Source organism: Bombus affinis, chromosome 2, assembly GCF_024516045.1.
Source record: "Bombus affinis isolate iyBomAffi1 chromosome 2, iyBomAffi1.2, whole genome shotgun sequence".
In the NCBI taxonomy this organism is placed as follows: Eukaryota; Metazoa; Arthropoda; class Insecta; order Hymenoptera; family Apidae; genus Bombus; species Bombus affinis.
The window spans coordinates 17,158,826-17,184,317 of record NC_066345.1 but is presented as its reverse complement, the minus strand read 5'-3'; the positions used below and the strand labels follow the sequence as shown (position 1 = coordinate 17,184,317).

General features: G+C 40.0%; 2 protein-coding genes across 12 annotated transcripts in view; one reads left to right on the top strand and one right to left on the bottom strand.

Moving 5' to 3' along the window:
• LOC126928799 (peroxisomal leader peptide-processing protease) overlaps positions 1-25,492 on the bottom strand; it is a 28,818-nt gene that overhangs the window by 2,440 nt on the left and 886 nt on the right. Inside the window, exons 1-2 of one of the 8 annotated variants that reach the window (XM_050744607.1) lie at positions 19,492-20,126; positions 34-832 (exon numbers count right to left, since the gene is read on the bottom strand). In XM_050744607.1, the coding sequence (XP_050600564.1) occupies positions 34-767 (734 nt within the window). In that variant the 5' untranslated portion in view covers positions 768-832; positions 19,492-20,126. Of the gene's footprint in view, positions 1-33; positions 833-984; positions 1,126-4,026; positions 5,367-6,741; positions 7,350-13,203; positions 14,893-15,517; positions 15,688-19,491; positions 20,127-25,492 lie in introns of those variants that run through there. The other 7 variants (XM_050744599.1, XM_050744600.1, XM_050744606.1 and 4 more) reach the window with 7 other exon arrangements.
• LOC126928824 (ion transport peptide-like) lies at positions 1,290-24,786 on the top strand. 4 transcript variants are annotated; one of them, XM_050744670.1, is made up of 4 exons: positions 1,290-1,871; positions 18,711-19,291; positions 20,150-20,270; positions 21,838-24,786. In XM_050744670.1, the coding sequence occupies exons 2-3, from the start codon at positions 18,714-18,716 to the stop codon at positions 20,268-20,270; spliced, it is 699 nt and encodes a 232-aa protein (XP_050600627.1). In that variant the 5' UTR covers positions 1,290-1,871; positions 18,711-18,713; the 3' UTR covers positions 21,838-24,786. The 4 variants fall into 4 exon arrangements, with proteins under 4 accessions (XP_050600627.1, XP_050600626.1, XP_050600624.1 ...); XM_050744667.1 differs by lacking the exon at positions 1,290-1,871 and adding an exon at positions 5,426-6,227; XM_050744671.1 differs by lacking the exon at positions 1,290-1,871 and adding an exon at positions 8,787-9,095.

Below are 25,492 nucleotides of genomic sequence, written 5' to 3'. Positions count from 1 at the left end.
GGCAAACGGCTGAAAATATAATAAATGAATTACCAATCGTTGATTAAAAATACAGGACTACCTTCGCATCCAGGGAAACTAGTCACATCGATTACAACGAGACACTGGTTGGTTCCAAGTAAGTTTCCAATAATTCCGCGACTCACGGAGTCGATAAAAAATGCATTTCCAAACGGCGTCGAGACTAATTCGATGATAGCTCCTTTTGTAATTTTGCCGACAGCAGCTTGTTTCGCAAGTTGAAGTAAAACTTGTTTAACTTTCGCTTTATCCGTTACTTCTGATTCTCCGCCCAGCTGCTTACTTTCTACGAATGTCCAGTCTTTTTCTCGACCTATTGTTTCGTCGCTCGATTCGAACGATTCGCATTTGATCATCAAGAAGACAGGCAATAAAAGACGATCAAAATCGTGTTGTTTCTCGAAGGTAAAATTTTTCAAAGAATTCTCTAGCGTTTCCTCCAAAAGAGGACATTTCCAAACAGCTACTAACTTTCCTGATTTCTTTAACGAATGGTTACGATGGTGTATCTGAAACGTTAAATCATCGAACAGCTGTTCCGATGCTTGAGCCATGGCTAAATCTCCGGAATTTAAAACTGTAAAGAAACGAAGGAAATCTCGGGATCGAGATAAAACTGGAGCCAGCATGGAACCGTGTGCGAGTACCCAATGTTCTGCGACTAAGACGCCAGAATAACCATGTGAAACTATTGTCCCTTCCGTCAGGGAAGCGTATGATATGAAAACATTTTCTGTCACGTACATCGTCGATATCTGCTCGTTCCACGCTTCTTCCGTAACCGTTCGTCCTTTAGCGAAGAAAAGGAATCCTGAAAAGAAAGAAAGAAAAAAAAAACTAGTGGAAGATATAAGAACAAAGATTGCTACTGTGCGGGTAAAATCTGGCTTCTTTTATGGAAATAAAGAGCGCAAAACGCAGATCGTTGAGAATAGGGTCACAGGTGAGTTGAAAAACATTTACTCTTTTCAAACGCCATCGGACGAAGCTATTTGTACAATGCATGTGTTTGTTGGTTATAGCAGTCTGATCCCATATGCTGCGCACCCCCGTGGCACCCCTGTGGCACCCTCGCAGTATCCTCGGTTTTAGCGAGCTACTCAATGACACGTGTACTCGAGGCAATTTCTTTGCCGTTCCACGTGTATCCCAAAATTATCGTTGATCAACTGTCTTTTATTCTCTCGTCAACGCCTACAGTATCATCCTTTGCCATCGTCAATTTTCGAAATATAGCTCGTAACATTGCGTCACGCGTCTACATTTAATCTTGAAAAAGTTAATTGAAACGATGGCAGATGACTCGAAAGAAAATAAAGAAGAAGAAAAGAGAGAAGGAAGAATGAAAGAAAGAAAGAAAGAAAGAATCGTAGAAAACGAAGCGAAGGCGGGAGGAAGATGGGAACGGACGGGAAAGCTAGATAGGTGATGGAGGATAACAAGAAGGGAGGGTAACGGAAAGAAACGAAGGCAAGGGAAAAAGGGAAAAGAGAAAGAAGAAATCAAAGGAAAGAGCGAGGGAGGGAGAGAGGGAGAGAGCTCGTGACGAACAAGACGTAAGCTACTCGTTATTTGCAAGGAAGAAGATTGCAGGCTCTATTTCTGCCTGTTCGCAATTAGGCGGGCAGCTGGTGGTGCCGAGGGAGGTAACTCGAAGCTGAGCGATAACGCAGCGATTCTCTGGGCAAGTTGAAGGGGTGGCGAAGAAAGGGGTTCTCCCTGAAAGAGAAGGACGCGCGCACCGAACACCCGCCGAGAGGTGTATATTAGACGCGGAACGCCGCGACGCCTAGATCAGAAGGATTCAGTTCGTTGTGCTGTTACTGTCATTCAAGGAAGACCGTATCAAGGTATGTCTTTCGAGATACCGACTCAAAGATTCACTTTCTAGTTATTGTTATCTCGATCGACAGCAAAGTTCTGGTTTTGGAGAAAACTCTGTACCGTAACGTTGTCATTGTCTTTAAGGTCTGGATTCGTCCTCGGTATTCAGTGTCGAGTGTCGAGTGTCGCATGTCTAAGTGTCTCGAGTATCGCGTATCGTGTCGTGACTAGGGAATGGAGCAAGAAAATCGAACGCAACAGGACATAAAAGAACACAAGTCGGGTCGAATCGAATCAAAACGAATCGTATATGGATTCGAATCGAACTAGGGCCGGGTCAAATTGAATCGGATCGTTTCGAAAGTCGAAAGGATGTATCACACGCCACATAGTCTTTCTTTCTCTCAGGTTTTCTAAAACTTATATAAAAATCATGGATAAGAGACACAAGGTGGATAACTAAAACATGAAAAGTTTAAATGGCTATTTTTTCGGCTTGAATCAAGTAGAGCTTGTTTAACCGTGTTTGCTGCTACAGTCACGTTCCATTTTCAAATACAGAAGCATGCCATCGAATAAATGGTCGTCCAAGACTTAAGAGACAAATAACTGAAACAAAATAACGTGTATATACGGCCAGCTGTCTACCCAATGAGATATATCGAGAAAAGAACGACGTTCTCTCACTTTCTCTAATTGTCCGCTTTAATTTATATCAATTGCATCTTGGCACGGTCGTTCGAGAGTGATATCGTAAACGTCATCAACGAATCATGTTGACGCACGCTTTCGAATGAACCGTGAGCACATTTCAACTGCTGGATGTTTCAACGAGTCAAAATCGTTTACCGAGTTTTTTCTTATTACTATACCAAATATTATAATATTTTACTATATCTATACGTATTTTGCTTTTATATACTTATATACACTTGTATATATATACATATTTTTCTTATATATAGTCGACATGATAAGCATTATCCATTAATCATTACACAATCTTTCCCCAACGATGAAGGTCGATAGTCAAATCGTTAATGAATAGGGGAATAGAATATAGAGAGCGTCAGAAACGTTCGGGGAAGGAAATATTGCAGTGGAGAATGAAAAAAAAAAAGGAGCTTATAAGTGATTAAATACAGAAAAACAGGTGTAAATATCTTTTATATGTTATCATCTGTCTAACTGATAGGTCTAACTAAATATCCCAAACCACGTGAGTGATGAAAATTAGGATAAACATAGGATATTTAAAATCAGGTGCTATTTAAGAGTTAGGTCATATCTATATATAATAATATAGTAAAATCATAAAGTCGCGCTTCGATTACTAACAATGAATTGTATTTATATTTCATATATATCGAAATTTTAAAACATACAATTAACGTCTGTAAATAATATAGTGTGTCGTTAGTGGCAAAATCTCTTTCGATAATCGTTGGAAACCTATGGTGTGCGATAATTATAATTCGTTAGTAACAGCCGGTAAGCATATTGATTACATCGATAAACGATATAATCTCTAATGATTTATGGATTACGTAATTACGAAATGCCGCATAAGTTAAATCGATCGGCTGAAAACTGAAAAAAGAAAACATAGATACGTAGACGATCCAAGGGATCCATTTAAATAGTTTCTTCATTTATTTATTGTTAAAAAAAATGATACAAGAAGGCGATCGTGTAAGTGACGTTAGAAAAATAACCAACGTAACCACTTATTATTTAACGTCATAATCGCACATGGTATACTAGCGACCGGCCAAGCGTCCGACCGACTGACCGACCGACCGACCGATCGACCGACCGAGCGACCGGACGAACGAAAGAACGAACGAACGAACGAACGAACGGACGGACGAACAAACACCGATCCAGAAAGCTATTCTGGGAATTTGCTACGGAACTCGAAGGCGAGCTACTTTCCGTTTTCAGAGAAGTTGTCGAGTTATTTATAGCTCAACCCTATCGTGGTCCGTTCGTCGGAAAAGGACATTTCATCTTTCTCCCGTTTCTGTCTTTTCTTACTAACGTTAATTTTCTTCATGGAATCTTTGCCCGATATTCTTTGCTTCGCTAATTGTAAGTACTAGATACATAAAAATCGGTTTGACGTACATATTAATTCACGTTGATTCGATTCAATAGAATTCATCAAAGTAACAAACTAACCTATAAAAAGCCTGATGGTAAATATGGAATGGAGAAGGAGTCTAACGATCGTCCCAAACGTTGACCGATTATTTCAAAGCTTCCATGATAGAAGATGGATGATCACACACGATTCGGAGTTTCATTCTTCGATGATGGAGAGAAAGGTTGATTTGTATAGCCGTATTTGGAAAATTCAAGTTTGGAATTTTGTTGGAAGAAACGGCGAGAACAGAACGGCACGGTGTTAGGGAATCGGAATAGAAAAATTCGGATGAATTCTGCTTTTCGGACCGCATAATACTTTACGTACGAGTAAATGGAGTATAACCATTCCGTTGTGACTCGCGATACGGTTCGCCGCGAGAGAACACGAGCACACGCGTGCAGAGGTACAACTGAAAGACAGCGAAAGGGAGGAAAGGGGAAGGGAAGTGAAGTAGGATCAGAGGAGGGGGTTAGCAATGAACGGGTGCGCGTAAGAGGAACCTAGGCTGATCGTAGTTGTTTCGAGTGGCCGCTTGACTCGCACAGGAGGGTCTTTTAACCGTCCATTCGCGTTAAGTGGCAGTCGTACCTACAGAGGGGCTCGACCGCAATAGAAAAGGATGGCAAAGCGTGTGCGTGCTTCGCAGCCCTACACAACCAGTCCGATTCCGAGTCAGTATTCACTGTGATTGGCTACTCTATCACCGATGCTTTGCTCTTTGCTCTGAACCTGACAAATTGGTGCCGCGTGTCGTTACGTTTCGGACGTTATTGTATTTTCCCCTCTCTTTTACAGTGTTCCATTTATGCGAAATTTACCGTTAATTTCGCTTGTCATATTTCTTCTTCGTACTTGTTTGTTTTCGTCCACCAGTTATCAGTTTTCCCGTATAATTTTTACACGCCATACACGAGAGAAAAAGACTTTACATCCGTTGCGTGATCTTGTCCTGTATTTCTGCATTTTCTACTGTTCCCCAAAAAGGGAGAGGAAAGAAAAAGAAAGACAGGAGAAGAAGAAGGCAAACTCGAGTCTCGTCGACTAAACTTTCCGTACAGAATTAATTCTTAAGTACATGCACGATATGTAAAACAACGGGAAACAAAAGTAAAAAATTTATACGTGAAAAAAAAGTTGGTGTATTACGTTCGTTCCATGTTTTGCAAGAAAGTTAAAATGTTACTGTGATCTACTAATACTTGTTAGAATTCGAAAGGGAAAGAGAGGTAAGAAGAGAAAGGAAAAAAGGAAGACAAGGAGGAGGAAGAGGGTTACGAAGCAGAAGAGAAAACAGGAGGAGGAGGAGGAGGAGGAAGAGGAGGAGGAATAGAACATAGAGCAGAAGAAGGAGGTGAAGGTGGAGGTGAAGGTACAGGTGGCGGTGGTAGTGGCAGCGGTGGTGGTGGTGGTGGTGGTGTGATGGTGGTGGTGGAAGTGAAGGTGCAAGTGGTGGTGGCGTTGGAAGGAGAGGCGAGAGTTGGACTAAAAAAAAGTAGGAGAAAGAGCTGAAAAATTAAAAAAAAGGAGCATACGTATAGTCGAAGATGAGAAAGTAATTACGCGTGTAGGTTAAAGGAAGAGTTATCATATACAGTGACGTATCAAAGACATATTTCGGTGTTTGATTCGGTATTAAGATTATAAATTTGGTGAATGACTGAACGAAGCAACAACGGTTGTTGTTGGTACAAGGAGTAGCTGTCGACGTTGGAGCCAAACGCGTGAGAAAATTGGTCGGAGCGTATGCACCGACTGGCACGGATACAGACATTAAACCTATCAGCCCTCCTCATCGTTGACAGAGTTCTCTCTCAATCGTAATAAAGTTCAATGTTACGCAACTAAAACAATAACAAAATTATGAAAAAAGAAGAAAATACGTGATACGTAGAAGAGAGTTCTTGTGCACATATAGAGAAGAATAGGTTGTGTGAGAATGGAACAATTATAGGTAAAAACGAGCTACATATTGGGAAGAAGAAAAGCAAGCTAAAGCGTTGTATTCGCGTTGTAAACGTTCGTTACCGGTGTACGGTATCCTTGTGGAAGGGAAAACTGTTAGTCGATAACGATGATCGAATTTTCTTAAGTCGCGAACGTATCAGTAGGGCTGACTTCGATTTAATTCGGTGTTCTTCGAGGGAAATGAAGCTGCCGGCGCGTATAATCCACCATGGAGGACAACGACCGTCACCGCGCTACGAGGAGCCGTGTCAACTTAGCGATTCGCTACGTGAGTTTCGAGAGTGAATGTTTCTGTGAACCTACCTATTTTGTAAGCGAAACTTATAAAGTATAATTGTAGTAAAAAAAAGTGGAAAGGCATGTTGGAGCGTGCGTAACATTTAACGGAATATTTCATCGAAAATAACGCTGTCTTTCGTTATTATGCATATTAATTGGCATCGATCGCTGCTTCGTTTCAGACGTGTCAATTTTCTACATTTTCTTCTCTTTTATCCATTATTTCCATTCATAACTTTTTTTTCTTTTCTCTTTGTATTCTCTTCCATAATTCTTTGGTTTATTCGTTTGTTTGTTTCGTCTTTGTACTTTTACTTTGTTTCTCTGCTCTTCGTTGAAATTTCTCAAGTTAAGCGAGCAGCCTGATAATCCGTATTCAAGAGAAACAATAAGATGACACAAATATTATCTGTTCTTTTCCATACGAGCTGAATATTTTGAACGAGAGCAAGAAATTTTCAAAATCTTACACTAAGTTTTACCTTTTCTTCGATTATACTTACATATATCTGGTCGAATCTCATTTTGGCCCATGGTTTATGCCTTACCGTTGTTCGATGGACGACATTCGTCGTGTAAACGTAACAAACAGTCGTTTCTTCATAAAAAGCTGACGATGATCGTATACAACTTTTGTATTAGATGTTTGTTAAAAAATTGGGAAAGATTTATTACAACTGGCTTTGAATGGAGAAGATAAAATGACGCAATGAACTTAGTTCTGTTGTCGGTTGATGCAACCGTGACGCGAGTTTACGCGACCATGACGAGACAGTTTCTAAAGTAGCTCGGTTCTTTGCGAATAGGTTACGCACGGTGTTTGAGAAAATCGAAATGACACGGAGGAAATTTTCTACGAAATTTTAAATGTACATTCTTGGAACATGAAATAATAAAATATTTGTTCTACATAGCCTGACTCGACAAAATATTTTATACTGGACGAAAACAAGCGACGTTTATATTGCATCTTTGATACTTGTCGTTGCATATTGGCGAGGAACGTTGAACGAGTATTTTTCGAATATTTTTTTTAAGAGGAAAGCATCTGTACGTATGGACGATAGAGCGTATCGGAGAAAGACAAGGGTGAAGCATTCTCGAATAATGTATCGAACTATATTTAATTACCAAAAATAATGTACGTAGAAGAAGCCAAGTATGGCATCTAAAAAAAAGGAATGAGATCTAAAAAGACAATAAGATAGAGGTTGCAATTATATAAGAAGTAGATAGTGGTGATAGAAATAGATGTGCATATGTATATATACAATGGAAACGTAGATAGAACTGGTATTGCCAGTGATGATGTTGATGATGCTGGTAGATGTAGCGTTAATAGCGTTGACGATGGTATACTAGTGATTCCAATGATTGCAACAGCGAGTAACGGTGACGGTGACGGTGACGATGACGGTGACGGTGACGATGACGATGGCGATGACGATGACGATACTGATAGCGACGTTAACGATGTCAATAATAATAAAAACTATAAAAGAAGAGATAGACCATAGGAACACGGTACTGGTCAAAAATTCGAGTATCGTACGAACGACGATAGCCAGCTGGAGGTAACGTCATGTCGGAACTCTTTCTTTGGTTTGTCGAGCATATTTTATCTTCGTTGTGTTCAAAGAGTTGGTAACCGTAAGAGAAAGGACCGAATTACTTTGATACGTATAAAGGAAAGAGAGTAAAGAAAGGAAAGAGAGCGGATTTACGTATGCACGATGGATGCGCGAGCGAGCAGAGAAGAAAGGAAAGATTAGGAAAGAAAGCCGGATAGATAAATAAAATAAAGGAATAAGTAGATGAATATACAAATAGGCCAATCCGATCGGTTCTTCGGATTGTCACGCACGGCCCACCTGTGCGCGGTGGATCGCGTCGGAGAACGGCTGTCCTTCGATATATCTCGCGTTGTTCGGCCCCGACGGACTCGGTGCTTGGAGCCGTAAGGGGGTGGGTGGCCGAGGAGGCGGGCGGGCATTCTGCCGCGCGCGCGCCTTTCTCGAGATCGCGATACCACAGTTCCGCGGTGGTACTTGTCTCGCATGTTTCCTTCCGCGACGTTTGAGGAACTACCTCGAAGAAGGAAGTGTTTCACAGCAGACAGAAATACGAAAGATTTCCGATTTGCCAAGAGAATCAAGTGGTCGTCGAGCGACTAAACGATCGTTAAGACAAACTACGGGAGGCGAGGTGGCGCGTACGAAATATCTAGTGAAGTGATTGTTGTTTTTGAGCCTTTTAAAGCTAACGTTAGATTTAAACATCGGAAAGTAGAAACGAAGCGAAGAAGGAATAAATAAGGACTAGAATCGAGACTGGCAGAGACTTTCTCGGTGAGATCGACGTACGATTTCTTTAATATCTTTCTTAATATCGTCGGCTATCACGACGATATTAAGAAAAGAGAAGAGAGAGAGAGAGAGGGCGATTAATAGTGAATACGAAACTGTTTAAAAGGGAGGGTGGGAGATAGGAGGGGGAAGAGGGAGAAAATAGGGGGTGGAAAGCAGGTGGGAGGGTGGGAGGGAGAAAAGAGGAGGAAGCAGGAGAAGAAGAAGAAGAAGGAGAAAAAGAAGAGGAAGAGGAAGAAAAAGGTTACTGTAGGAAGGGATTTACCATAACAAAACCAAATTGCATAAAAACGATCGTCTCGGCCTGTAGGAAATAGTTTGTACAACTGGAAAACAAGCGAACAGGAGTGCAAAGCGTAAGAGAAGACAGAAGAGCGGTATCCATAGAAAGAAAGTTAGAAAGACTTAACAGCATAGCAGAAGATAAACAGTTAGAAAGCATAACAAACGGGAATACGGTGAAAGAAAAAGGGAGAAAGAGCATTTTAAATGTAAGTTTTGTATTTTTGTTATGTCTATCCTACGGATACAACGCGATACTTTAATTTTAATGCACTTATGATCGTCATTTCCGTTAATCGAATCAAATCGATAGGGCAAGTCAAGTAGTTTTTCATTGTTCTTTCGATTATTTTCATCTCGTTGGAGAAACATGCGCGATCAGGAAGACCCAAGGTTCAACATATTTAAAATTCGATAAAATAGAACGAAACTGCGGTTTTCTTTCGATTCTTCGCTCGAGCCAACTACTAATTTTACGTATCGTTCGTTTCATAACATATCTCTGTAAACTGTATTTTGCACTTTCACTTATTCACCTATTTATCCGTTTCGATGAATTTGCCGCAAAATGAGTTACGTGCTTCCGTATCTTCGAATCTTCGAAACTTTTTGTAAATGAATTTACACGACAAGCGTAAAGCTCTTACGGACAAGTACTCGAAAGCAGCTAATTTAAAAAGTTGGAACCACATGTTGTCGAACGAAATTCTACCATGCTGTCGAGAACATTAACGAAAAGGGAAGAGCACTGTTAGAGTGCTCGAGTGGAACACTGTTAGAAAAAGACGAGGAATAAAAAGAAAGAAGGAGGAGGAGGAGGAGGAGGAGGAGGAGGAGGAGGATAAGAAGAAGAAGAGAAAGACGAAGAAGAAAAAGAAAGAGAACAAACGAAAAGGTGAAAAGAAGATAGAGGATGAAAGGATATAGAGGGTCTCTATCTTTAGAGTTCATTCAGAGAATCTTTCACTCAGGGCCGAGTGAGGACCAAACACGGGTTGAGTCATACTTGAAAGACCAACGTATGAAGAAGCGGGAAACAAGGAGATTCGGGCTTGTTCTTCGCTTAGGTACGTCGATTTAATTCGAATTTCCGTACTAGTGACGAGAAGACGAAATTGCAAAGAATAGAAACGCACGAGAAACGTAAATAAGTAAAATGGAATGGCAGACAAAAGAGTTAATATCGGTTTAGTCCGAAAGTGTGATATTTTTGATATACCGCTGCAAGAAGATGCGAACAGATGGTTCGAAGAAACATTATTAATTACGTATAGCACGTATATAATACGTGTTCTTATGTTCTAATTCGATAGTCGTTCCTTTTGTAAAAGGCGAGTTTACACCTGGTGTGAAATGTTTCTGCTACGCGTTAAAAGAGAAATAAAGGAGGAATAAAAGGAAAAGTTTGGTTACAATATGGAGAAAGGAAAGGGAAAGTACTGTTAAAAAACGGAATCGTGCGAAACAACATTTAACAATGAACAACGTGTAAGTAAGAAAGAAAGTAACGTACATATGCTCGTACTGGATGAAATTCTAAAAGAGCGAAAGAAACGGACATTGCGTATGTGATATCATAGAGTATAAGTATAAAATAAAGAAATGACGACGAAGGAAATCGGGAAAGAGTAGGAGGAATGAGGTACAGCCACCTGTAGCTAGCAGCGACACGCCTCTCGAGAAACTCGCCCAGCGAGCGTGCGCATTTTCTGGCAAGCAGGTAGAAACGTAGCTTACGGTCTTAATTCTTTCGGTATTTCACTCGAGTTCTCGAAATTATTAGCTTAGAAGATGAACGGACTAATCGTGGTCGGTCTCGCAATGTTGCGAAAGAAATCTTATAAAACGATCGCAAAATGCAAGTAGGGAAATGCGCTGGATTTAACTAAATTGCGACACACGATTCCAGCAAACTTAATATCGTTGCATCGTTTCTTCGTGATGCTTCAGATGTGAAACGTAGCGTAGATTCCGCTTCTTATAAATTTATAAACATCACACAGATATTTAATATGCGATTGCTTTTATACGGTTGGTACATCGTCGATGCTATACGCTGCCACGAAATTTGATTTCAAGCGAACAAAATGCACTTACTACTACGTACGGTTTACAACGGATCGTGTTACAAGCTAAGCCAGTATAGCGATTAATCGCGTTAGATTGTACTAGCTCCGTAACTGCCGTCTAAACGAGACGTGGCTTATGGTCAAAGAGAAACAAACGAAAATTGGCATATGTTCCTTATCAATTTTTTATACACGAGTAGTCTTACACCATGTTCGTGTGAATATTTAAAAATCTGTCGATCGAACGGTCGGTTCGATTAGTTCTATTTGGAAGGAAGAATTATCCGTATTGTACTCTTGAATCGTGCGCTTGTCTATCGCGAAACGTCATAGAGATCAATTTCTTCCCAGTTTCCGTTTCCATCGCAATTTACTTTCATTCACGTTTCTATGTAACTACAAACTCGCGATAGCTAACCCCTGCTTTTTTCTGTTTCTTCCAAACATTTACTAATCGCCATCGTTTATCGCGTTTATATTCGATTCTCGATCGATCTTCGTCTCGCTCGCATGTTTATCTGTTTGCGAATGATGCCGTAGCATTCGTGGAAATTCGTTGGCATTTTGGAATCGGCAAGATAGAAAGAAAAGAGGAGAAAATAAAAGAAGGGAAGAGAAGAGGAGAGAAGAGATAAGAAAAGGAAAGCAAACTAATTGCAGAGATATTAAGGGAAGAGAAACTGAGAAAAGGATATGTTGGAATAACCGTAGAAAACACGTCGAAACATTAGCAATGTAAGATGCGGTGAAGCGAAACGAGAGAAGCGAAAGACAGAGAAAGGCTACAGCTTGTCGTAATGCGAACCATAGGACGCCAAGCTGTCTGCCGGAACGCTGCTTTGCCCCACTACAGTGTTCGACGCTAATGTCCAATCGCGACGTTGCTGCCAGCAGTCACTGCAACTCTTGTCTTGTTCTTCTTTCTGCATTTGTTTCTGCTTTTGCCCCTATTCCCGTCCTTGTTTCTGCTATTACTTGTACGCGTACTCGTGAACACTACGCTGCTTTAGTACCGTTGCTTCAGCCCCAATTCAATTTCTATATTTACTTCTGTTTGGCCACCATCTTCGTTCTTCGCGCTTATATTCGATACCTTGATCGTCGTTGTCGCCACTATTCGCTTATTACTCGCTTATTATCGATAATAGAGCGGCCGTATTGAAATCACGATAATTCTCACTGACATTGTCACCATTGTCACTTCTCTCAAAAAAAAAAAAAAAAAAAAAAAAAAAAGAAAAAATAGAAAAACTCAGTGGATAGAAACAACGACGAACGATAAGGGACACTTAAAGACGTCCGATGGGTGAAATTCGCGACTAGACAGCAATGTTGATACGATAACCAGAACGACAGTAGAAGCGACCACCACAGTGCAAGCTTTGTCCTACATACGCGAAATGTGTGTATATATATATATATATACATATATATATATATATATATATATGTATATATATACATGTACTTTACACTTTTAAAATGTAACGGGCAGCCAGGCCAGCCAGATCGTGTAAATAAATCGTGTACGATTCTCTCCTTATAGCTTCCTCTTAACCACCACTTAGCCGCGAGTTGGAGAATGATTCCAAGCATACTAAGAAAAAGACACGGCCACACTGAAGAAACAGTAACTTCTCTGTCGATGGCTGTGTACTGTGTATATATTCCGTATACTTTCTCGTATCTCGACTCGGCGAGAAATAATTGGCTTCGACGTTCGATTTCAGTAACAATATGACACCACAGTATTATTACATTAAATAACGCAATTTACATGCATACGTCGTTCGAAAACCATATCATGTCACGCTTTTCCAAGCTTTTTACTTATCGTTAAACGGATCGAACAGATCGATATAGACGAAGCGAGGAACGTATAAAGTAGAAGCTGATATTTGTACGGCTTATCTTGCCGGAAGTAGGTTCGGAAGAGGCGCGATGATATTTCTTACTTTTGGGTCTATTTTTATTATCGCGACACTTTCTATATTATAATCGGCCTGTTTGAGCTACGGTACTGTTGGCGTACAAGATTCAACATATAGAAAAATGGGGATATACAGAAGGGAGAAAGAAAGAAGAAGGAAGGGCGAAAGGAAAGGCGTGTACGCGCGCATAAAGCTCAATCCGAGCGACACACCTGTTGAACATTCCTTCGCAAATACCCGCGCGTCGACTACGTACATTGCATACGAAGGTGCATGCGGACGCAGGACGCAGCTGTGCTTGGCTTGCTTTGCCTTACCTTGCCTTGCTTTGCCTTGGCTTGCCTTGCCTTGCCTTGCCTTGCCTTGCCTTGTCTTGTCTCGCCTTGTCTTGTCTTGATTTGCCTTGTTTTGCTCTGCTCGTGAGTATTCCACGAATTTCATGGAAATAAGTTTCACTATTCGTCTTTTAATGCAAATATCAACTTGCACGTTGGTTTGTTTCTACGAAATTCCTTTGTATTAGCGATTCGAGATGAAAAAGGAGTATGGAAAAACCTATGATTTCACGTGATTTTTGTTGAGTAACATAATGCTAACACGAACTACGTAATAAAGAATAAGACGATGCACGAAATATAATCATATTTAATGAGAACTAGGGTTTGAAGAAATCGATCTGCACACTATGGTACACGCGTCGTTCATTCGAATTATAATTCTCTTTGCGCAAATTCTATCGCTATAAATTAATCAAGATGTTAAATTTGCTCTTGTCTAATTATACTCTTATGTTAATTATATACTTTGCTTTAGATTATTTATATACATATGCTAAAATAACGATGAGATGACATGTATATATGTATATTTACGTGCCTAAGTATATATATACATACATATACAGGGCCAAATTAGACGATACGACGGCCGACCGTACTAATTCATTGGAATAGTTAAACAGTTGGAAAGATAAAAAGGGGCAGCAAAAAGGAGATGATGAGAATCGTCGTTCGATCGATAAATGGATTTAGAGATTTTATCGCGATCATTAACTCGTCATTAGCTGTCGGCATAGGTTAATAAGGACTGTCCTTATGTAATTAACGCAAACGATTGACGTCATTGGCTCTTCTATTTATGTAGCATCTCTTCGAGAATCGGAGAACCACTAGTAGTATACGCGTGTTTCTGTTTTTTCATTCTGATTGTCGACGATTCGATGTATCGAGCTGTTTCTACGAAAGGGTATGACGTCAAAGGAACGTACCCTTTTTTGTGCTCCGCGTTCCCGGCATTTAATAGCTATAAGCTAGTATCCACCTTCCAATTGGAAATTATTTTTCGATATGTTATTTTCGATATGTTAAAATGCGAAGTTATAGCAGAGGCAGAGTGACGATGACAATCATGATATTTCATGACCGTGCGTTTCGAGCGTACGTTTGTTGGCCAGCAACGATCGAGTTTTTTTAGAAGATGTATCTATCCATCGGTCGTTGAAATGTTTTCGAAGTATTTCGCAAAAATCTGAGCACGCGTCCACGTGTATATGTCATTTATATCGGTAGTGCAAAAAGAGAGAGAATACGGATAGGAGAGAAAGAAAGAAAGACCAACGTATGGGGGATGACGATGGGGATGGGAAAGGGGAAGAGAGAAAAAGAGGAGAGTGGGAGAGAGGGAGAAAGAGAGGGAGAGAGAGGGAGAGAGAGATCGTGGAAAAGGGGAAGAGCTCGTATTCGCATTTGGAATCCCATACGCCATACAGTATACAGATTCCCACTTCTGTCGACTCAGCCTTTTCCTTCTTGTCGAGGTTACAAACAGCATCTGTACACGTCAGAGCACACCTGGGTGGTGATCTCGTGTATTAAATTATCGTCGTGTTGATCTTGCAAGCGAACGGGAGATCGTTAGTTTTGCTCCAAGATCCCGCGATCGAGGACGCCGGACGCCTCGATCCTCCGTCGTCCGTTCAACCCGCCTATCTCTCCTTCTCCTTGAGTTCTTCGGCTTCTCCGCGTCCTTCTCCCCGCTCCGCTGACAACCCCCGCCCTCCCTTTTTCTTCTCTTTCCCTCCTCTTCCTATCCCACCTCTTTGATCTTCGATCGTGACCAGATAACCAGCACTTTCGCGGCACTTTCAAAGTATTACCTCTAACTACGTTCGACTCTACCGGAAAGTTCTCGAACTTGTTCAAGAACGATATAGATTCCTCGATGCCTTTTCGCTTTCTTGATATTTCTTTTAATACCTATAGCATATAGTACTTATTTAAGTACCAGTTTAGTTTATGCACCTCCCTCTGCGCTGTTACCGTTTACAAGCGAATAAATCTCTCAATTTCTTTCATCGTCGATTTTTATCGTTGATCGGAACATCTGTCGGTACCGTGCACCATAGCTGCATATGTTATTCTTATACACGTTCTTTAAATAGAATCGATTTCTCAACACAGCGTGAACAGCCATGAGTTTTTACGTAGGAACGAAACAGAAAAAGAGAAAAATAGATAAATATAATTTTAAGTATCCCGTACAGATTCGTGTATTAATTTGGAGGTGATCGATAATCCTTTCGCTGGTTGATCTTGTCACCTCGTTGTCTATCGATTTACGATCCGCACCTACCTTTCCTTTTTCTTCCTTCTTCTTTTTCCCTTGAATCTGCTCGCTTACCGCTCAAACGGTTCCTTTTCTCTCCTCCTCCTTCTTCTTCTTTTTCTTCTTCTTCTTCTTCTTCTTCTTCTTCTCTTTCTTCAGCCATCTAATCTTTCTCCGCGTTTAATTTTTCTCCGTCCCTGCAAATACTTGGACTATCTTTTCTGCTTGCTTGCTCTATTAAGTAGCGAATGTGTATCGCGTCGTCTCTCTTCTTGTTTCTAAGCTCCGTTCGTTTCGATTAATTTCCTCGCGAATGAACGCGTACGAATAAAAAGAGACGACGAGAAGATCATTTTATTCGAAAGATCCACGTGTTTGACCAGAACGATCTGCATACACGTGTAAGTACGCACACCACTGTCACCGGCGTAGAAATATCGGGTAAGCTGGTTCACGAGGAAAGCCAAGGAGGTCGGGAAGGGACTGCACTGAATCGCGTATATGTACGTACATGAATACACGAATGTGGTAGGAGACGGGCAGACAAACTCATACCAAGACACGAAGCACACACGGTTCTAGCGAGTCTTCTCGTGAGCTCGTCGAGCAACTCCTTCTCACGATTGAGTCATCCGGCACGGGAAGAGGACCACCTGGTGAGGAGAGCCCAACGATGTATCTAACGATATAGACCGTTTCGCCTCGTGGCTCCTTCCTCTTATCCCATTCGACCCAACTGGCTTTCGACTTCAGTGGGTTCGACTCAAAACGACTCGATTCAACTTGTAACGTTACTATTCTCTCTCTTTCTCCTTTTTTCCCCCCCGTTTTGCTAGCGATCTTATATTCGTTATTTTCTTATTCGATGTTGATAATTCTGGGAACATGTTGCTGATTCTGAGTAGTGGCATTACAACGCAACAGGATATGCTTTGAGATACTCCCTCTTCAAACAAACAAATTCAACCGATCTCTTCTTTTCGATAAGCTCTCAATTCCGAATTCTCGGAAGAGCTTGTATAACACTGGAGGAACGACAAACGTTCGTTCGTTCGATTATCACATTCGTTCTCGCGCCGCATTTTAGATCTGAAATAAAAATAGTTAAACGGACGCGAGTAAACGGGATACTTTGGAGGCGTGTCGGTAATATTTCGGGTGCAAGGAAGATCTATATTTTAATTCGCACGATTCGAATGCAAGCGTTTAAGATGCGTGTGGATAAAGGAGTTGCATTCGGTCGCGTGTAAGCATCGAACGTGTATACAGTACGTACGTACATAACTAGTGACTCGGATAACAGCGCGCGACAGAGCCGTGAAGCGGTGCCGAAGAGTGTATAGTTTTTTGCTAAGGGGGATTTACAGATTGCACACCTGTGCATGGCTCGACCGAGGAAAGACCTCACCTGTCGAGTAACCGGTCTCCATTGACTTTTTCTTCGTTTACGTACACTCACTTTGCTTTCTGCTCTCCACTCTACTCTCCACTATCTGCTCTTCACCCTTCGTATTCCACCCATCTCGCCATCCATTCTTCCTCGCCCCTCGGTCTCGATATTTACTTATAGTTTTCCACCCTAAAATCTTTAACGTAAGCCTTTCGTCTCCTATTTTCATCTCTAGTTGATCTGACGCGGGTTGATCGCGTTCATCATCTGTAGTTTTTTATTCCCTCTTTATTTTCAGGACTCGAGACGAACCTAGAATTCCAATTTAGTAAAGCAGGAATTTATCTTTCTTCGCTCTGCGAAGAAGAGAAAGCTGTAGCTACAACCGGAGACTTTTAATCGCAAATCAACGTTACTTTCGCAAATCTGGCTAAATACCATTGAAAAACGTAATATCGGAAACGAATGGAAACTCGTCTATAGATAAATTTAACTATTGTAATTAAACCTGTTAAGTGGAGTTTTAATCGATCGATTACCGTTTATCGACGCCGATCATCGTTGCAAATTAATGCAAATTGTTAGAAAAACTAGATGAATTAGCGGCGCGATACGACGCAATGCGGCGAGACGGCCAATGATCGGCGATCAACAGTCGGCGGTCGGCGATCGATGATCGATGATGGACGATCATACTCGGTCTGAAAATCCGTGGGACGATGTTTAACGATCGAGACCGAGCGACTTTAGCGGCAAATTATCGGGCTGCAGGTAATTACCAGGTGGGGGTCCGATATAGAGTGGGGCGGTTTGAGAGTTCCGAGAATCGGTCGTGGCTAAAAATAAGATCCCACCCGGGAGCAGTGATTATGTTCCGAAAAAAGAGAACCGAGCGAAACGTTCTCCTCGGCGTGTACAGGTGCCGCCGCGCCGATGAGACGAAGGCAAAAGAACAAACAAGAAACCGTCGTGCGTTCGAGAATCTCGCATTGCCCCGCATCGCCGCGCATAAGAAGGCTCCCCTCGTCTCGCACATTGCTATGCAGTACCGTGCCGTGCTGTGCCGCTCTGCGCTTCAGCTCCGCTTAATGAAGTTGTCGGTTCGGGACGTTTACAGGTGGGGCCTACCTGCGTGTGGTCCATTCACAACGACTGCCGCGGGACTGGTTAGGAGGAGAGCTTTACATCTTTACTTTTACCTCACGAATCGCTTTGAGTTTGTCGAGCCTGGAAATGCCGTGTGCTCGACTCGAACAGGGCCGCGGTCATTATTGTCGACGTTGTCATCGTCGTCGACGACGTTCTTCTCCTTCTCGTTATTGCTGTCGCCGCTGTTTGTTACTGTCACCACGGTAAAATGACAAGGAGAACACGGACGGCCACTATTACGAGCGCCACGAAACAACTTGTACACTTTCGAGGGGTTAGGTTCGGGAAAGAGAGTGCAGGGACACTGAAACGTACAAGTACGAAATCCATATGCATCCGTAAGCGGTGTACGAACCGTACAAGCATATAAGTACTTACACGAGTCTCCACAATGGATGGATTTAATACATCTTCGAATTTTACGTTTCTCGCGCTCTCTCTTCCCCTCCTTTCCTCTCCCCCTCTTTCTCCTTTTCTTCCGCGATATTCGCTAGTCTTTCTTTTCTCTGGCGCGGTTTTATCGTAGATATATTATTCGCCGCAGAGATGTTATTCGTTCTTAAACTTCGGCAAATCTCGACCGTGTCTTTCTAGTTTAAAGCGTATAAAACGATCAGTTTCTTTAACATCTTCGTTTCTTTTCGATTTGTCGATCTATTTTGTACTTTATTTCTTTTTCAGACTATGCATCGGCAACAGAGGCTTCGTTCCTCATCGTCATCTTTATCATCGTTAACCTTACCGCTCTCGATGTCTCGTTCATCCATCCCATCCACAACTACATCGATATCGTCTGTAACGATGCCGTCTTCTACGACAACCTCAACGTCGCCATCGCCGTCGCCATCGACGCCGTCGTCGCCATTATCGTCGTCATCGCCGTTGTCATCGTCGTCCATCTTTCTACCATTGTCAACGACGTGGCCGACATCGAACTTGTCGTCATATTCCTGGAGCGTACAACAAACCTCATGTTCGAGGTTACCTTCGTTACCGAGCGAATCGTCGATCGTGTCAACTGTATCGATACCCTGCCCAAAACTCGTCTCTGTGTTAGCTTGGTCTGTGACACTGTTACTCGTTTCGTCGTGCATCGGTCTAACGGACGCTGGCATCTTGAATGGACATCCTTTGGGTAAAAGGTCCTTTATCGATATTCAATGTAAGGGTATATACGATAAAAGTATCTTTGCCCGGCTGGACCGTATCTGCGAGGATTGTTATAACCTGTTTCGGGAACCTCAATTACATCAACTATGCAGGTAATTATCCGTAAAGATTCGAATACGTTCTATCGATCATATATGCGACATACATCGTCTATTCGTCTAGTATGTTTATTGTAACGTATCGTGGATTTAGATAACCATCGACGAACGAAATTTTTCGGTACCATCGTAAAGTAATGCACGCGATACGATTCCTTCCTTTCGACATAAAACATGAACAAGTATGTACTTACATTTTTATTTTTATCACGAATGCTTTTACCCGGCCGTATCGTCGACATCCTCCGTCCCTTCGATAGAAAACATTCGTTTTACTGCACGCGTACATATACAGTGATTGCAATCGTCTTGTCTTTTTTACTCCGTCGATAATACAACGCGCGTGCGATCAGATGTTTCGTGCCTCAAAAACAGTACGAATTAGAGAAAATTTAGGGAGGCAAGAAAGATGTTCGATACTGTGTAGATATGAAATTGTTCAAACATTTTCTCTGTAGAACGTGCACGTGATTTCTTTTACGCCTTACGTAAACTTTTCACGAGAGGAAGTGCGACAATCGAAAGGTCGATATGTAACTTCGATTATATTTCGATGGATTAAAACGTACTTTCGATTAGATACGTCGATGATACAGATGTCGAGAAATCGCAAATTGTAAGCTCGAAGAAGGAAGGAATATTGGAAAAAGTGTATCGTCCAGTGATGGTTTTACCGTTTGTCGGTGAATTTGTGAGTCGAAGGTTGTCTAAAAATCCTTATCTTATACTAGCGAGAACGAACCTCGCTAATATTTCACTTATTTTCAGATCTAGGACGAATCGCTCAAGATAACGATATGTAGCGAATTCACCGGATTATATTTAGTCTTTGTATTTTGAAATCTTTTCCAGGAAAAACTGCTTTACATCAGACTACTTCAAAGGATGCTTAGACGTACTGTTGTTACAAGACGAAGTAGAGAAGATCCAAACATGGATCAAGACACTTCATGGAGCGGAACCCGGGGTTTAGGTAGCTTCTTTTTTTTATGTTTATGATTTCTTATCCGCGTATTTTCATTTTAGAGCTTTATATGTACTCTATTCGCCGAACGCATTCGCTTCTCTCATTTTCCTCTCTTTTCGATTTACCCCGATCATCTTATCGTTCTTTTCTATTTTATCATTTTCTTCCAGCAATCATTCATCTTACTTAAGTCTCGAACAACTACTTTTTTCTCTTTAAATTCTTCTTCTTCTCCTTCTCCTTCTCATTCCCCTCTCTCTATTTCTCTTTCTCCATCTCCATTCTCATCTTCTTGTCCTCTTATATTCCGATTCTTGAATTTTCTCTACTTTTTGGTTGCACGTTTGTTTTCGTTGCTCGTTAACAAATTCTCGTTCCCGATAGTTACCAACATTTACGATCGAACTAGTTGTTTTCCGATCGACGGAAACTATACGCCTTTGTCATCGTCTCAAGACTTTATGAACCACGACTCAACGATGCACACAATATACACGATGATACGCGACATATGCGCATGCTGTATGTGCCCTTAGGTAATTTTAAGTAAATTTCGCAATAATAAAATTATGTTGCTCGATATTTTAGTACATTTTATAGGCATTTCAATAGACGCACTATGCGCATTTTGAGCAACAAGTAATTACTCTTTTCCGATTAATTTCTTCTAACTCTTACATTTGATGATTTTTCAATGTCGTACCTAACCATATTCGAGGATTCATAAGATACGAAATGGCGGCGTTACATTCTTTTTCCGATTCGCTTTTTCCATTTTTCTCCCAACGATTTTTGGGATGAGCAACACACATTTTTCGACATTTTTTCCAACTGTTTTTTGTCGCGCGTTATCGTGCCCCGTCGAAACAACACAGATTTTGTACTAACGTACATTTTTCAGAAAACACGACGGGTACAGGATGCCAATGGAAATATGTACTGCAAAGAGGAGAGAATGATAAAACAAGTTTTTGCAACGTTCAAATATTTTTGCAGGTTCTGTTGCTGGAAGCAGCTGTTATATATTTTGTTGTTTTTGTCTCCTTGCAATTGCGATTTTTGAGGACAAGATATATCCATTGTAAATCATTTACTAGTCATTTCACGTTTTATAAGAAAAGAAATATATACACCGTTTCAATCGGTACATTTTTCAATTTTTCAATTTTTCAATTTTTCAATTTTTCAATTCTTCAATTCTTCAATTCTACGTTATTTAACGATCGTTATATCGAAATTGAAGGATTCGTTTGTGTGTGTTTATCGTACGAAAAGGCGTGGTCTATTCGCTGACATTTCATGTGTCTTAAAACGACAATTTCATGTGTGTAACTGATAATAACAATGAGAAAGTTTCTTGTTTCAAGGCGTAAAAGAAGACCGTATGAAACCAAACGAACGAATCCTGGATTTTTTCTTTTCGTTTCTTCTTTCCTTTTCTTTTTTCCTCTTTTCTTTTCTTCTTTCTCAGTTTTACATTCGATTTACAAAGAAACAAAAAAAAAATCTGATTTACACGATGAGATATAAGGCATATATATATCCGATCTAATTTATTTCTTTATATATTTAGGCAAAACTGCTTTGGTACGCAATACTTCAGCAGCTGCGTTCAAGCATTGCTGCTTGAAGATGAAAAGGAAAAGCTTTTGGAGATGGTCGAGTACCTAGGCGGCAAGAAGTAAGAAGAAAAGAACACAGAGGCGCTTTCATTACGAAGACTTTCATTTACACGACATCTACGATGAACGATTCTAACAAGACCAACGAGGAACTACGAGAAACGAGAAGCTATAAGAAACAATTTCGACAATGATTTTCCGCAGAATTTTGAGTAACTTATCAACATTCGTTCATGCTATTTCCTTCGCAACGTCCGAAAGATCGAACAACCCTGAACTGGGAATTCGAGGCACGCTACGCAATCATACCTCTTCCTTTCATTTCCAGGATGCATCAAATGGATTAGCAGTAAATGTAATTGATTAGTACACGCATACACTCGTTCACACGGAGAGAGCGGGGAAATGGGAGAGAAAAAGAATGAGACATGCAAATATGCATCCGGGAAGAAACAAATCTTTACAGAAACAGATTGAATTTTAAACAGATTTAATGGGCGAATATTCGATGAATTATCAGTTAAATAAATCAGCAAAATTTCTGCTTTTGCTATAAGGCGATCACAGATCTACCGACAGATCGATGTGATTGTAGACGTAATAAAGTATTAGTTAAATTATTCATTTTTATCGTTATCTCAGCTTCGTCTCATTCGTTTTTCTCCTTTTTCAAAGCAGTGCGTATCAAAGCATGAAAACGAAGTGGTATGAGCTAAGTTTGCGTGCTAATGAACCCATATACGAATCTAGTCGACAGAATATTTGCGTTTTATTCAATTAATCATTAATTATTTACTTTAAATACCGTCGTCCGTTATTACAACGGTTATTATTTTTTATCCTTTTATATTGATATTATAATTCTTAGAAAACTAGCAATCGTACATGTTACTTATTCAGTATATGATTCCAATGGTTAAAGTAGATTGATAGATAGTTAAATAGATAGATAGATAGAGCCTTTATGATGGTTTGTCGCAATTACCATTAAAAATCTCGCCCAAACCGCTTTATATGCACTTGTGGAAGAGGACAAGATTTTCGTTATAGATTTTAGTAATAGACTTCGATTCGATCGTCAAAATGTTCAAATGATTGGCTAAAGCAGGGCATTCGATACAAAAACCGAGAAAGATTCATGGATCAAATTAACACTACGTCACCAATTATCTACAGTATTTCTATTATTAATGCTATAATGTTACTGCTGCTACCACTATTACTATTACAATTGCCGCTCTACAAAAACTACAAAAACAGTAAAAATAATTATACTGTTGTTGTGGTTGTTAAATCATTGCTATTGCTACCTCCAATAGTACTGCTATCGCTACTGTGACCGTTACTACTGCTATTGTCGTTGCAATTGTATATAAGTAAAATTAGTTGCATCGTCACTCTCGTTGCTACTCTATTTCCACTTTCACCATAACTATTACATCTACTAATACTATTGTTTCAGTTATTGCTACTATTAACTTCAACTACAACAGCAATGCAACGATATCGATATCATCATTGAATACTATTGCAGTTGCTATCGTTTTTATTGCTGCTATTCTTATTGATTATTACTACAGCTGCTACTGCTACTTCTACTATTACAACCCTTACTATTACTATCGCTACTATTATTATCGTTAGTACTATTACTATTACTATTACTATTATTAACTTATTGCTATTGCTACGACTATGACTTCTATTACTGATATTGTGTTATACTATATTATATTATTTTATATTATATTGTTAGTTTATAGCATACTTATTGTTGTTTAATTGCTACGACAGTGTGACAACTTCGAGCCAACCTTTGATTATTTGGAAAAATATAGGGAAGCGAACAAAATTGCGTGGTGTAGATAGCTAAAACAACGACCAATGCGAATACTCGGTTGTTCATGAGACGAACGATGAACGGAGTTATGCGTATGTAGTAAATGTATAATATTTATTTATTTGTTTACTTTTTTAGTTTGAGAAAGGCGATCGTAAAGCGGTCACAAAACTTACGCAACAATATTCTTCGAAATAGTTATTGTATGAAAAAAGTTACGATCGAAATTAATCATTTCCGCGTATAAGTTTACAGCCCGATAGATGATCTCTGATTATCAAGCAGGAACCGTTAAGTGGATACTATGAAAATTCCATTAACGTTACTAAATATTATTTATTGTTCTAACACTCGTCCCAATCCTGGGAATTACGAACCATTCCAAAATCAGTATTGAACCCATTCCGATATCGTTCCGAAATCTCATCGCCGATATATATCCGTTTCTACCTCGTAACATATGTAACTGTTCCTCGAAATCATCTACACACTTTCGTTACCGAGTCTTGCGAATGTCGCCGTTACAACAGATAAAACACCGATTATCGACTCTTCGTTTTACGATATATAATGTATTTTATGTATGTATATCGATGGTAACCCATTGCTCATGTCACCAGGTACGTAGGTAGAAACGAAAAAGACGCGGCGTGATGTGCGTATATTATTTGATTTAATTCGATTCTTTTATAATTTTCTCTCCCCCCCCCCTCTCTCTCTCATTCTGTTTCTCTCTATACATATATATAAAGTATACTATATTACATCTTATATAGTATATAATATATACTATCTGATATATAATGTATAATGTATAATATATATTATATACTTTATATACATACATACATGTACATACTGTACATTATACGTATACTTTATATTCCATACGCATAAAGTGTAACGTATAAACACACATGTATATGCGTCAAAAATTACGTACACGCGCTTCATGTACCTAAGCGACGTGTACGCACACATATGTGTACGCGTACGATTATTGACACGGATATTTAAATCTATTCTTGTTTTGCGTGAATAAAGATGATTCAAAAATGAACAGCCTTTCTGCCGCCTCTGTATCTCACCATTATCCCTTATAATGATTCTGATACAACCGTTCAATTTATCATTATCCAGTCTATATTACGCATAATTTCTATTTACAGTTAATAACCATTGGCCGGAAGGATTAAAACTAATCAGTGAGAATGTAAGTGAAACATCGTTTCACATCCAATATATCCGACGACGATGATTTGGACACATAAACGTTATCAAGCTCAGTTCGAATAGATTTTTATAGATTATAGATTAGGACCAGTGCAGACGAGCGGTTTGCGTCAACGTCGCCGTCGCGACATTTTGTTGTTACGTTTTAAAATAGAATAGATTTAAGCAGTAAGCAGTAGCTGTAAGCAGTTCACATAGAACGCAACTTTGAGCGGCAACTATATAAGCAATAAGTTTGCGTCTATCAAAGGAAACGCTCGTACTGTTTGGTTGCGAACGGAATGCTGACACTCGGTGGACGTTACATCAAATTTTCATTCATTTTTACACTTAATTCATGAAAATATTCCCGACCATATAAACATAAATAATTTTATCTCGTTTTCCCTTAAATTGATAAACATGGAACTTTGAGAAGTCTGACAATAATGAAGGGATATATTCAATATCTCTTTCCTATGGTAGATTAATATAGTCTTAAATAAAACTTAAAGAAATACATTTTTTTATAATTTTGGTAATGAGTTACCGCA

Excerpts from the sequence above, each read along its gene's own strand:
- LOC126928824 (XM_050744667.1), top strand. The coding sequence starts at position 6,168 with ATGGAGGACAACGACCGTCACCGCGCTACGAGGAGCCGTGTCAACTTA. Across the intron at positions 6,228-18,710 it reads TCAACTTAGCGATTCGCTAC|ACTATGCATCGGCAACAGAG; the intron begins GTGAGTTTCGAG and ends TTTCTTTTTCAG. Across the intron at positions 19,292-20,149 it reads CAATTACATCAACTATGCAG|GAAAAACTGCTTTACATCAG; the intron begins GTAATTATCCGT and ends AATCTTTTCCAG.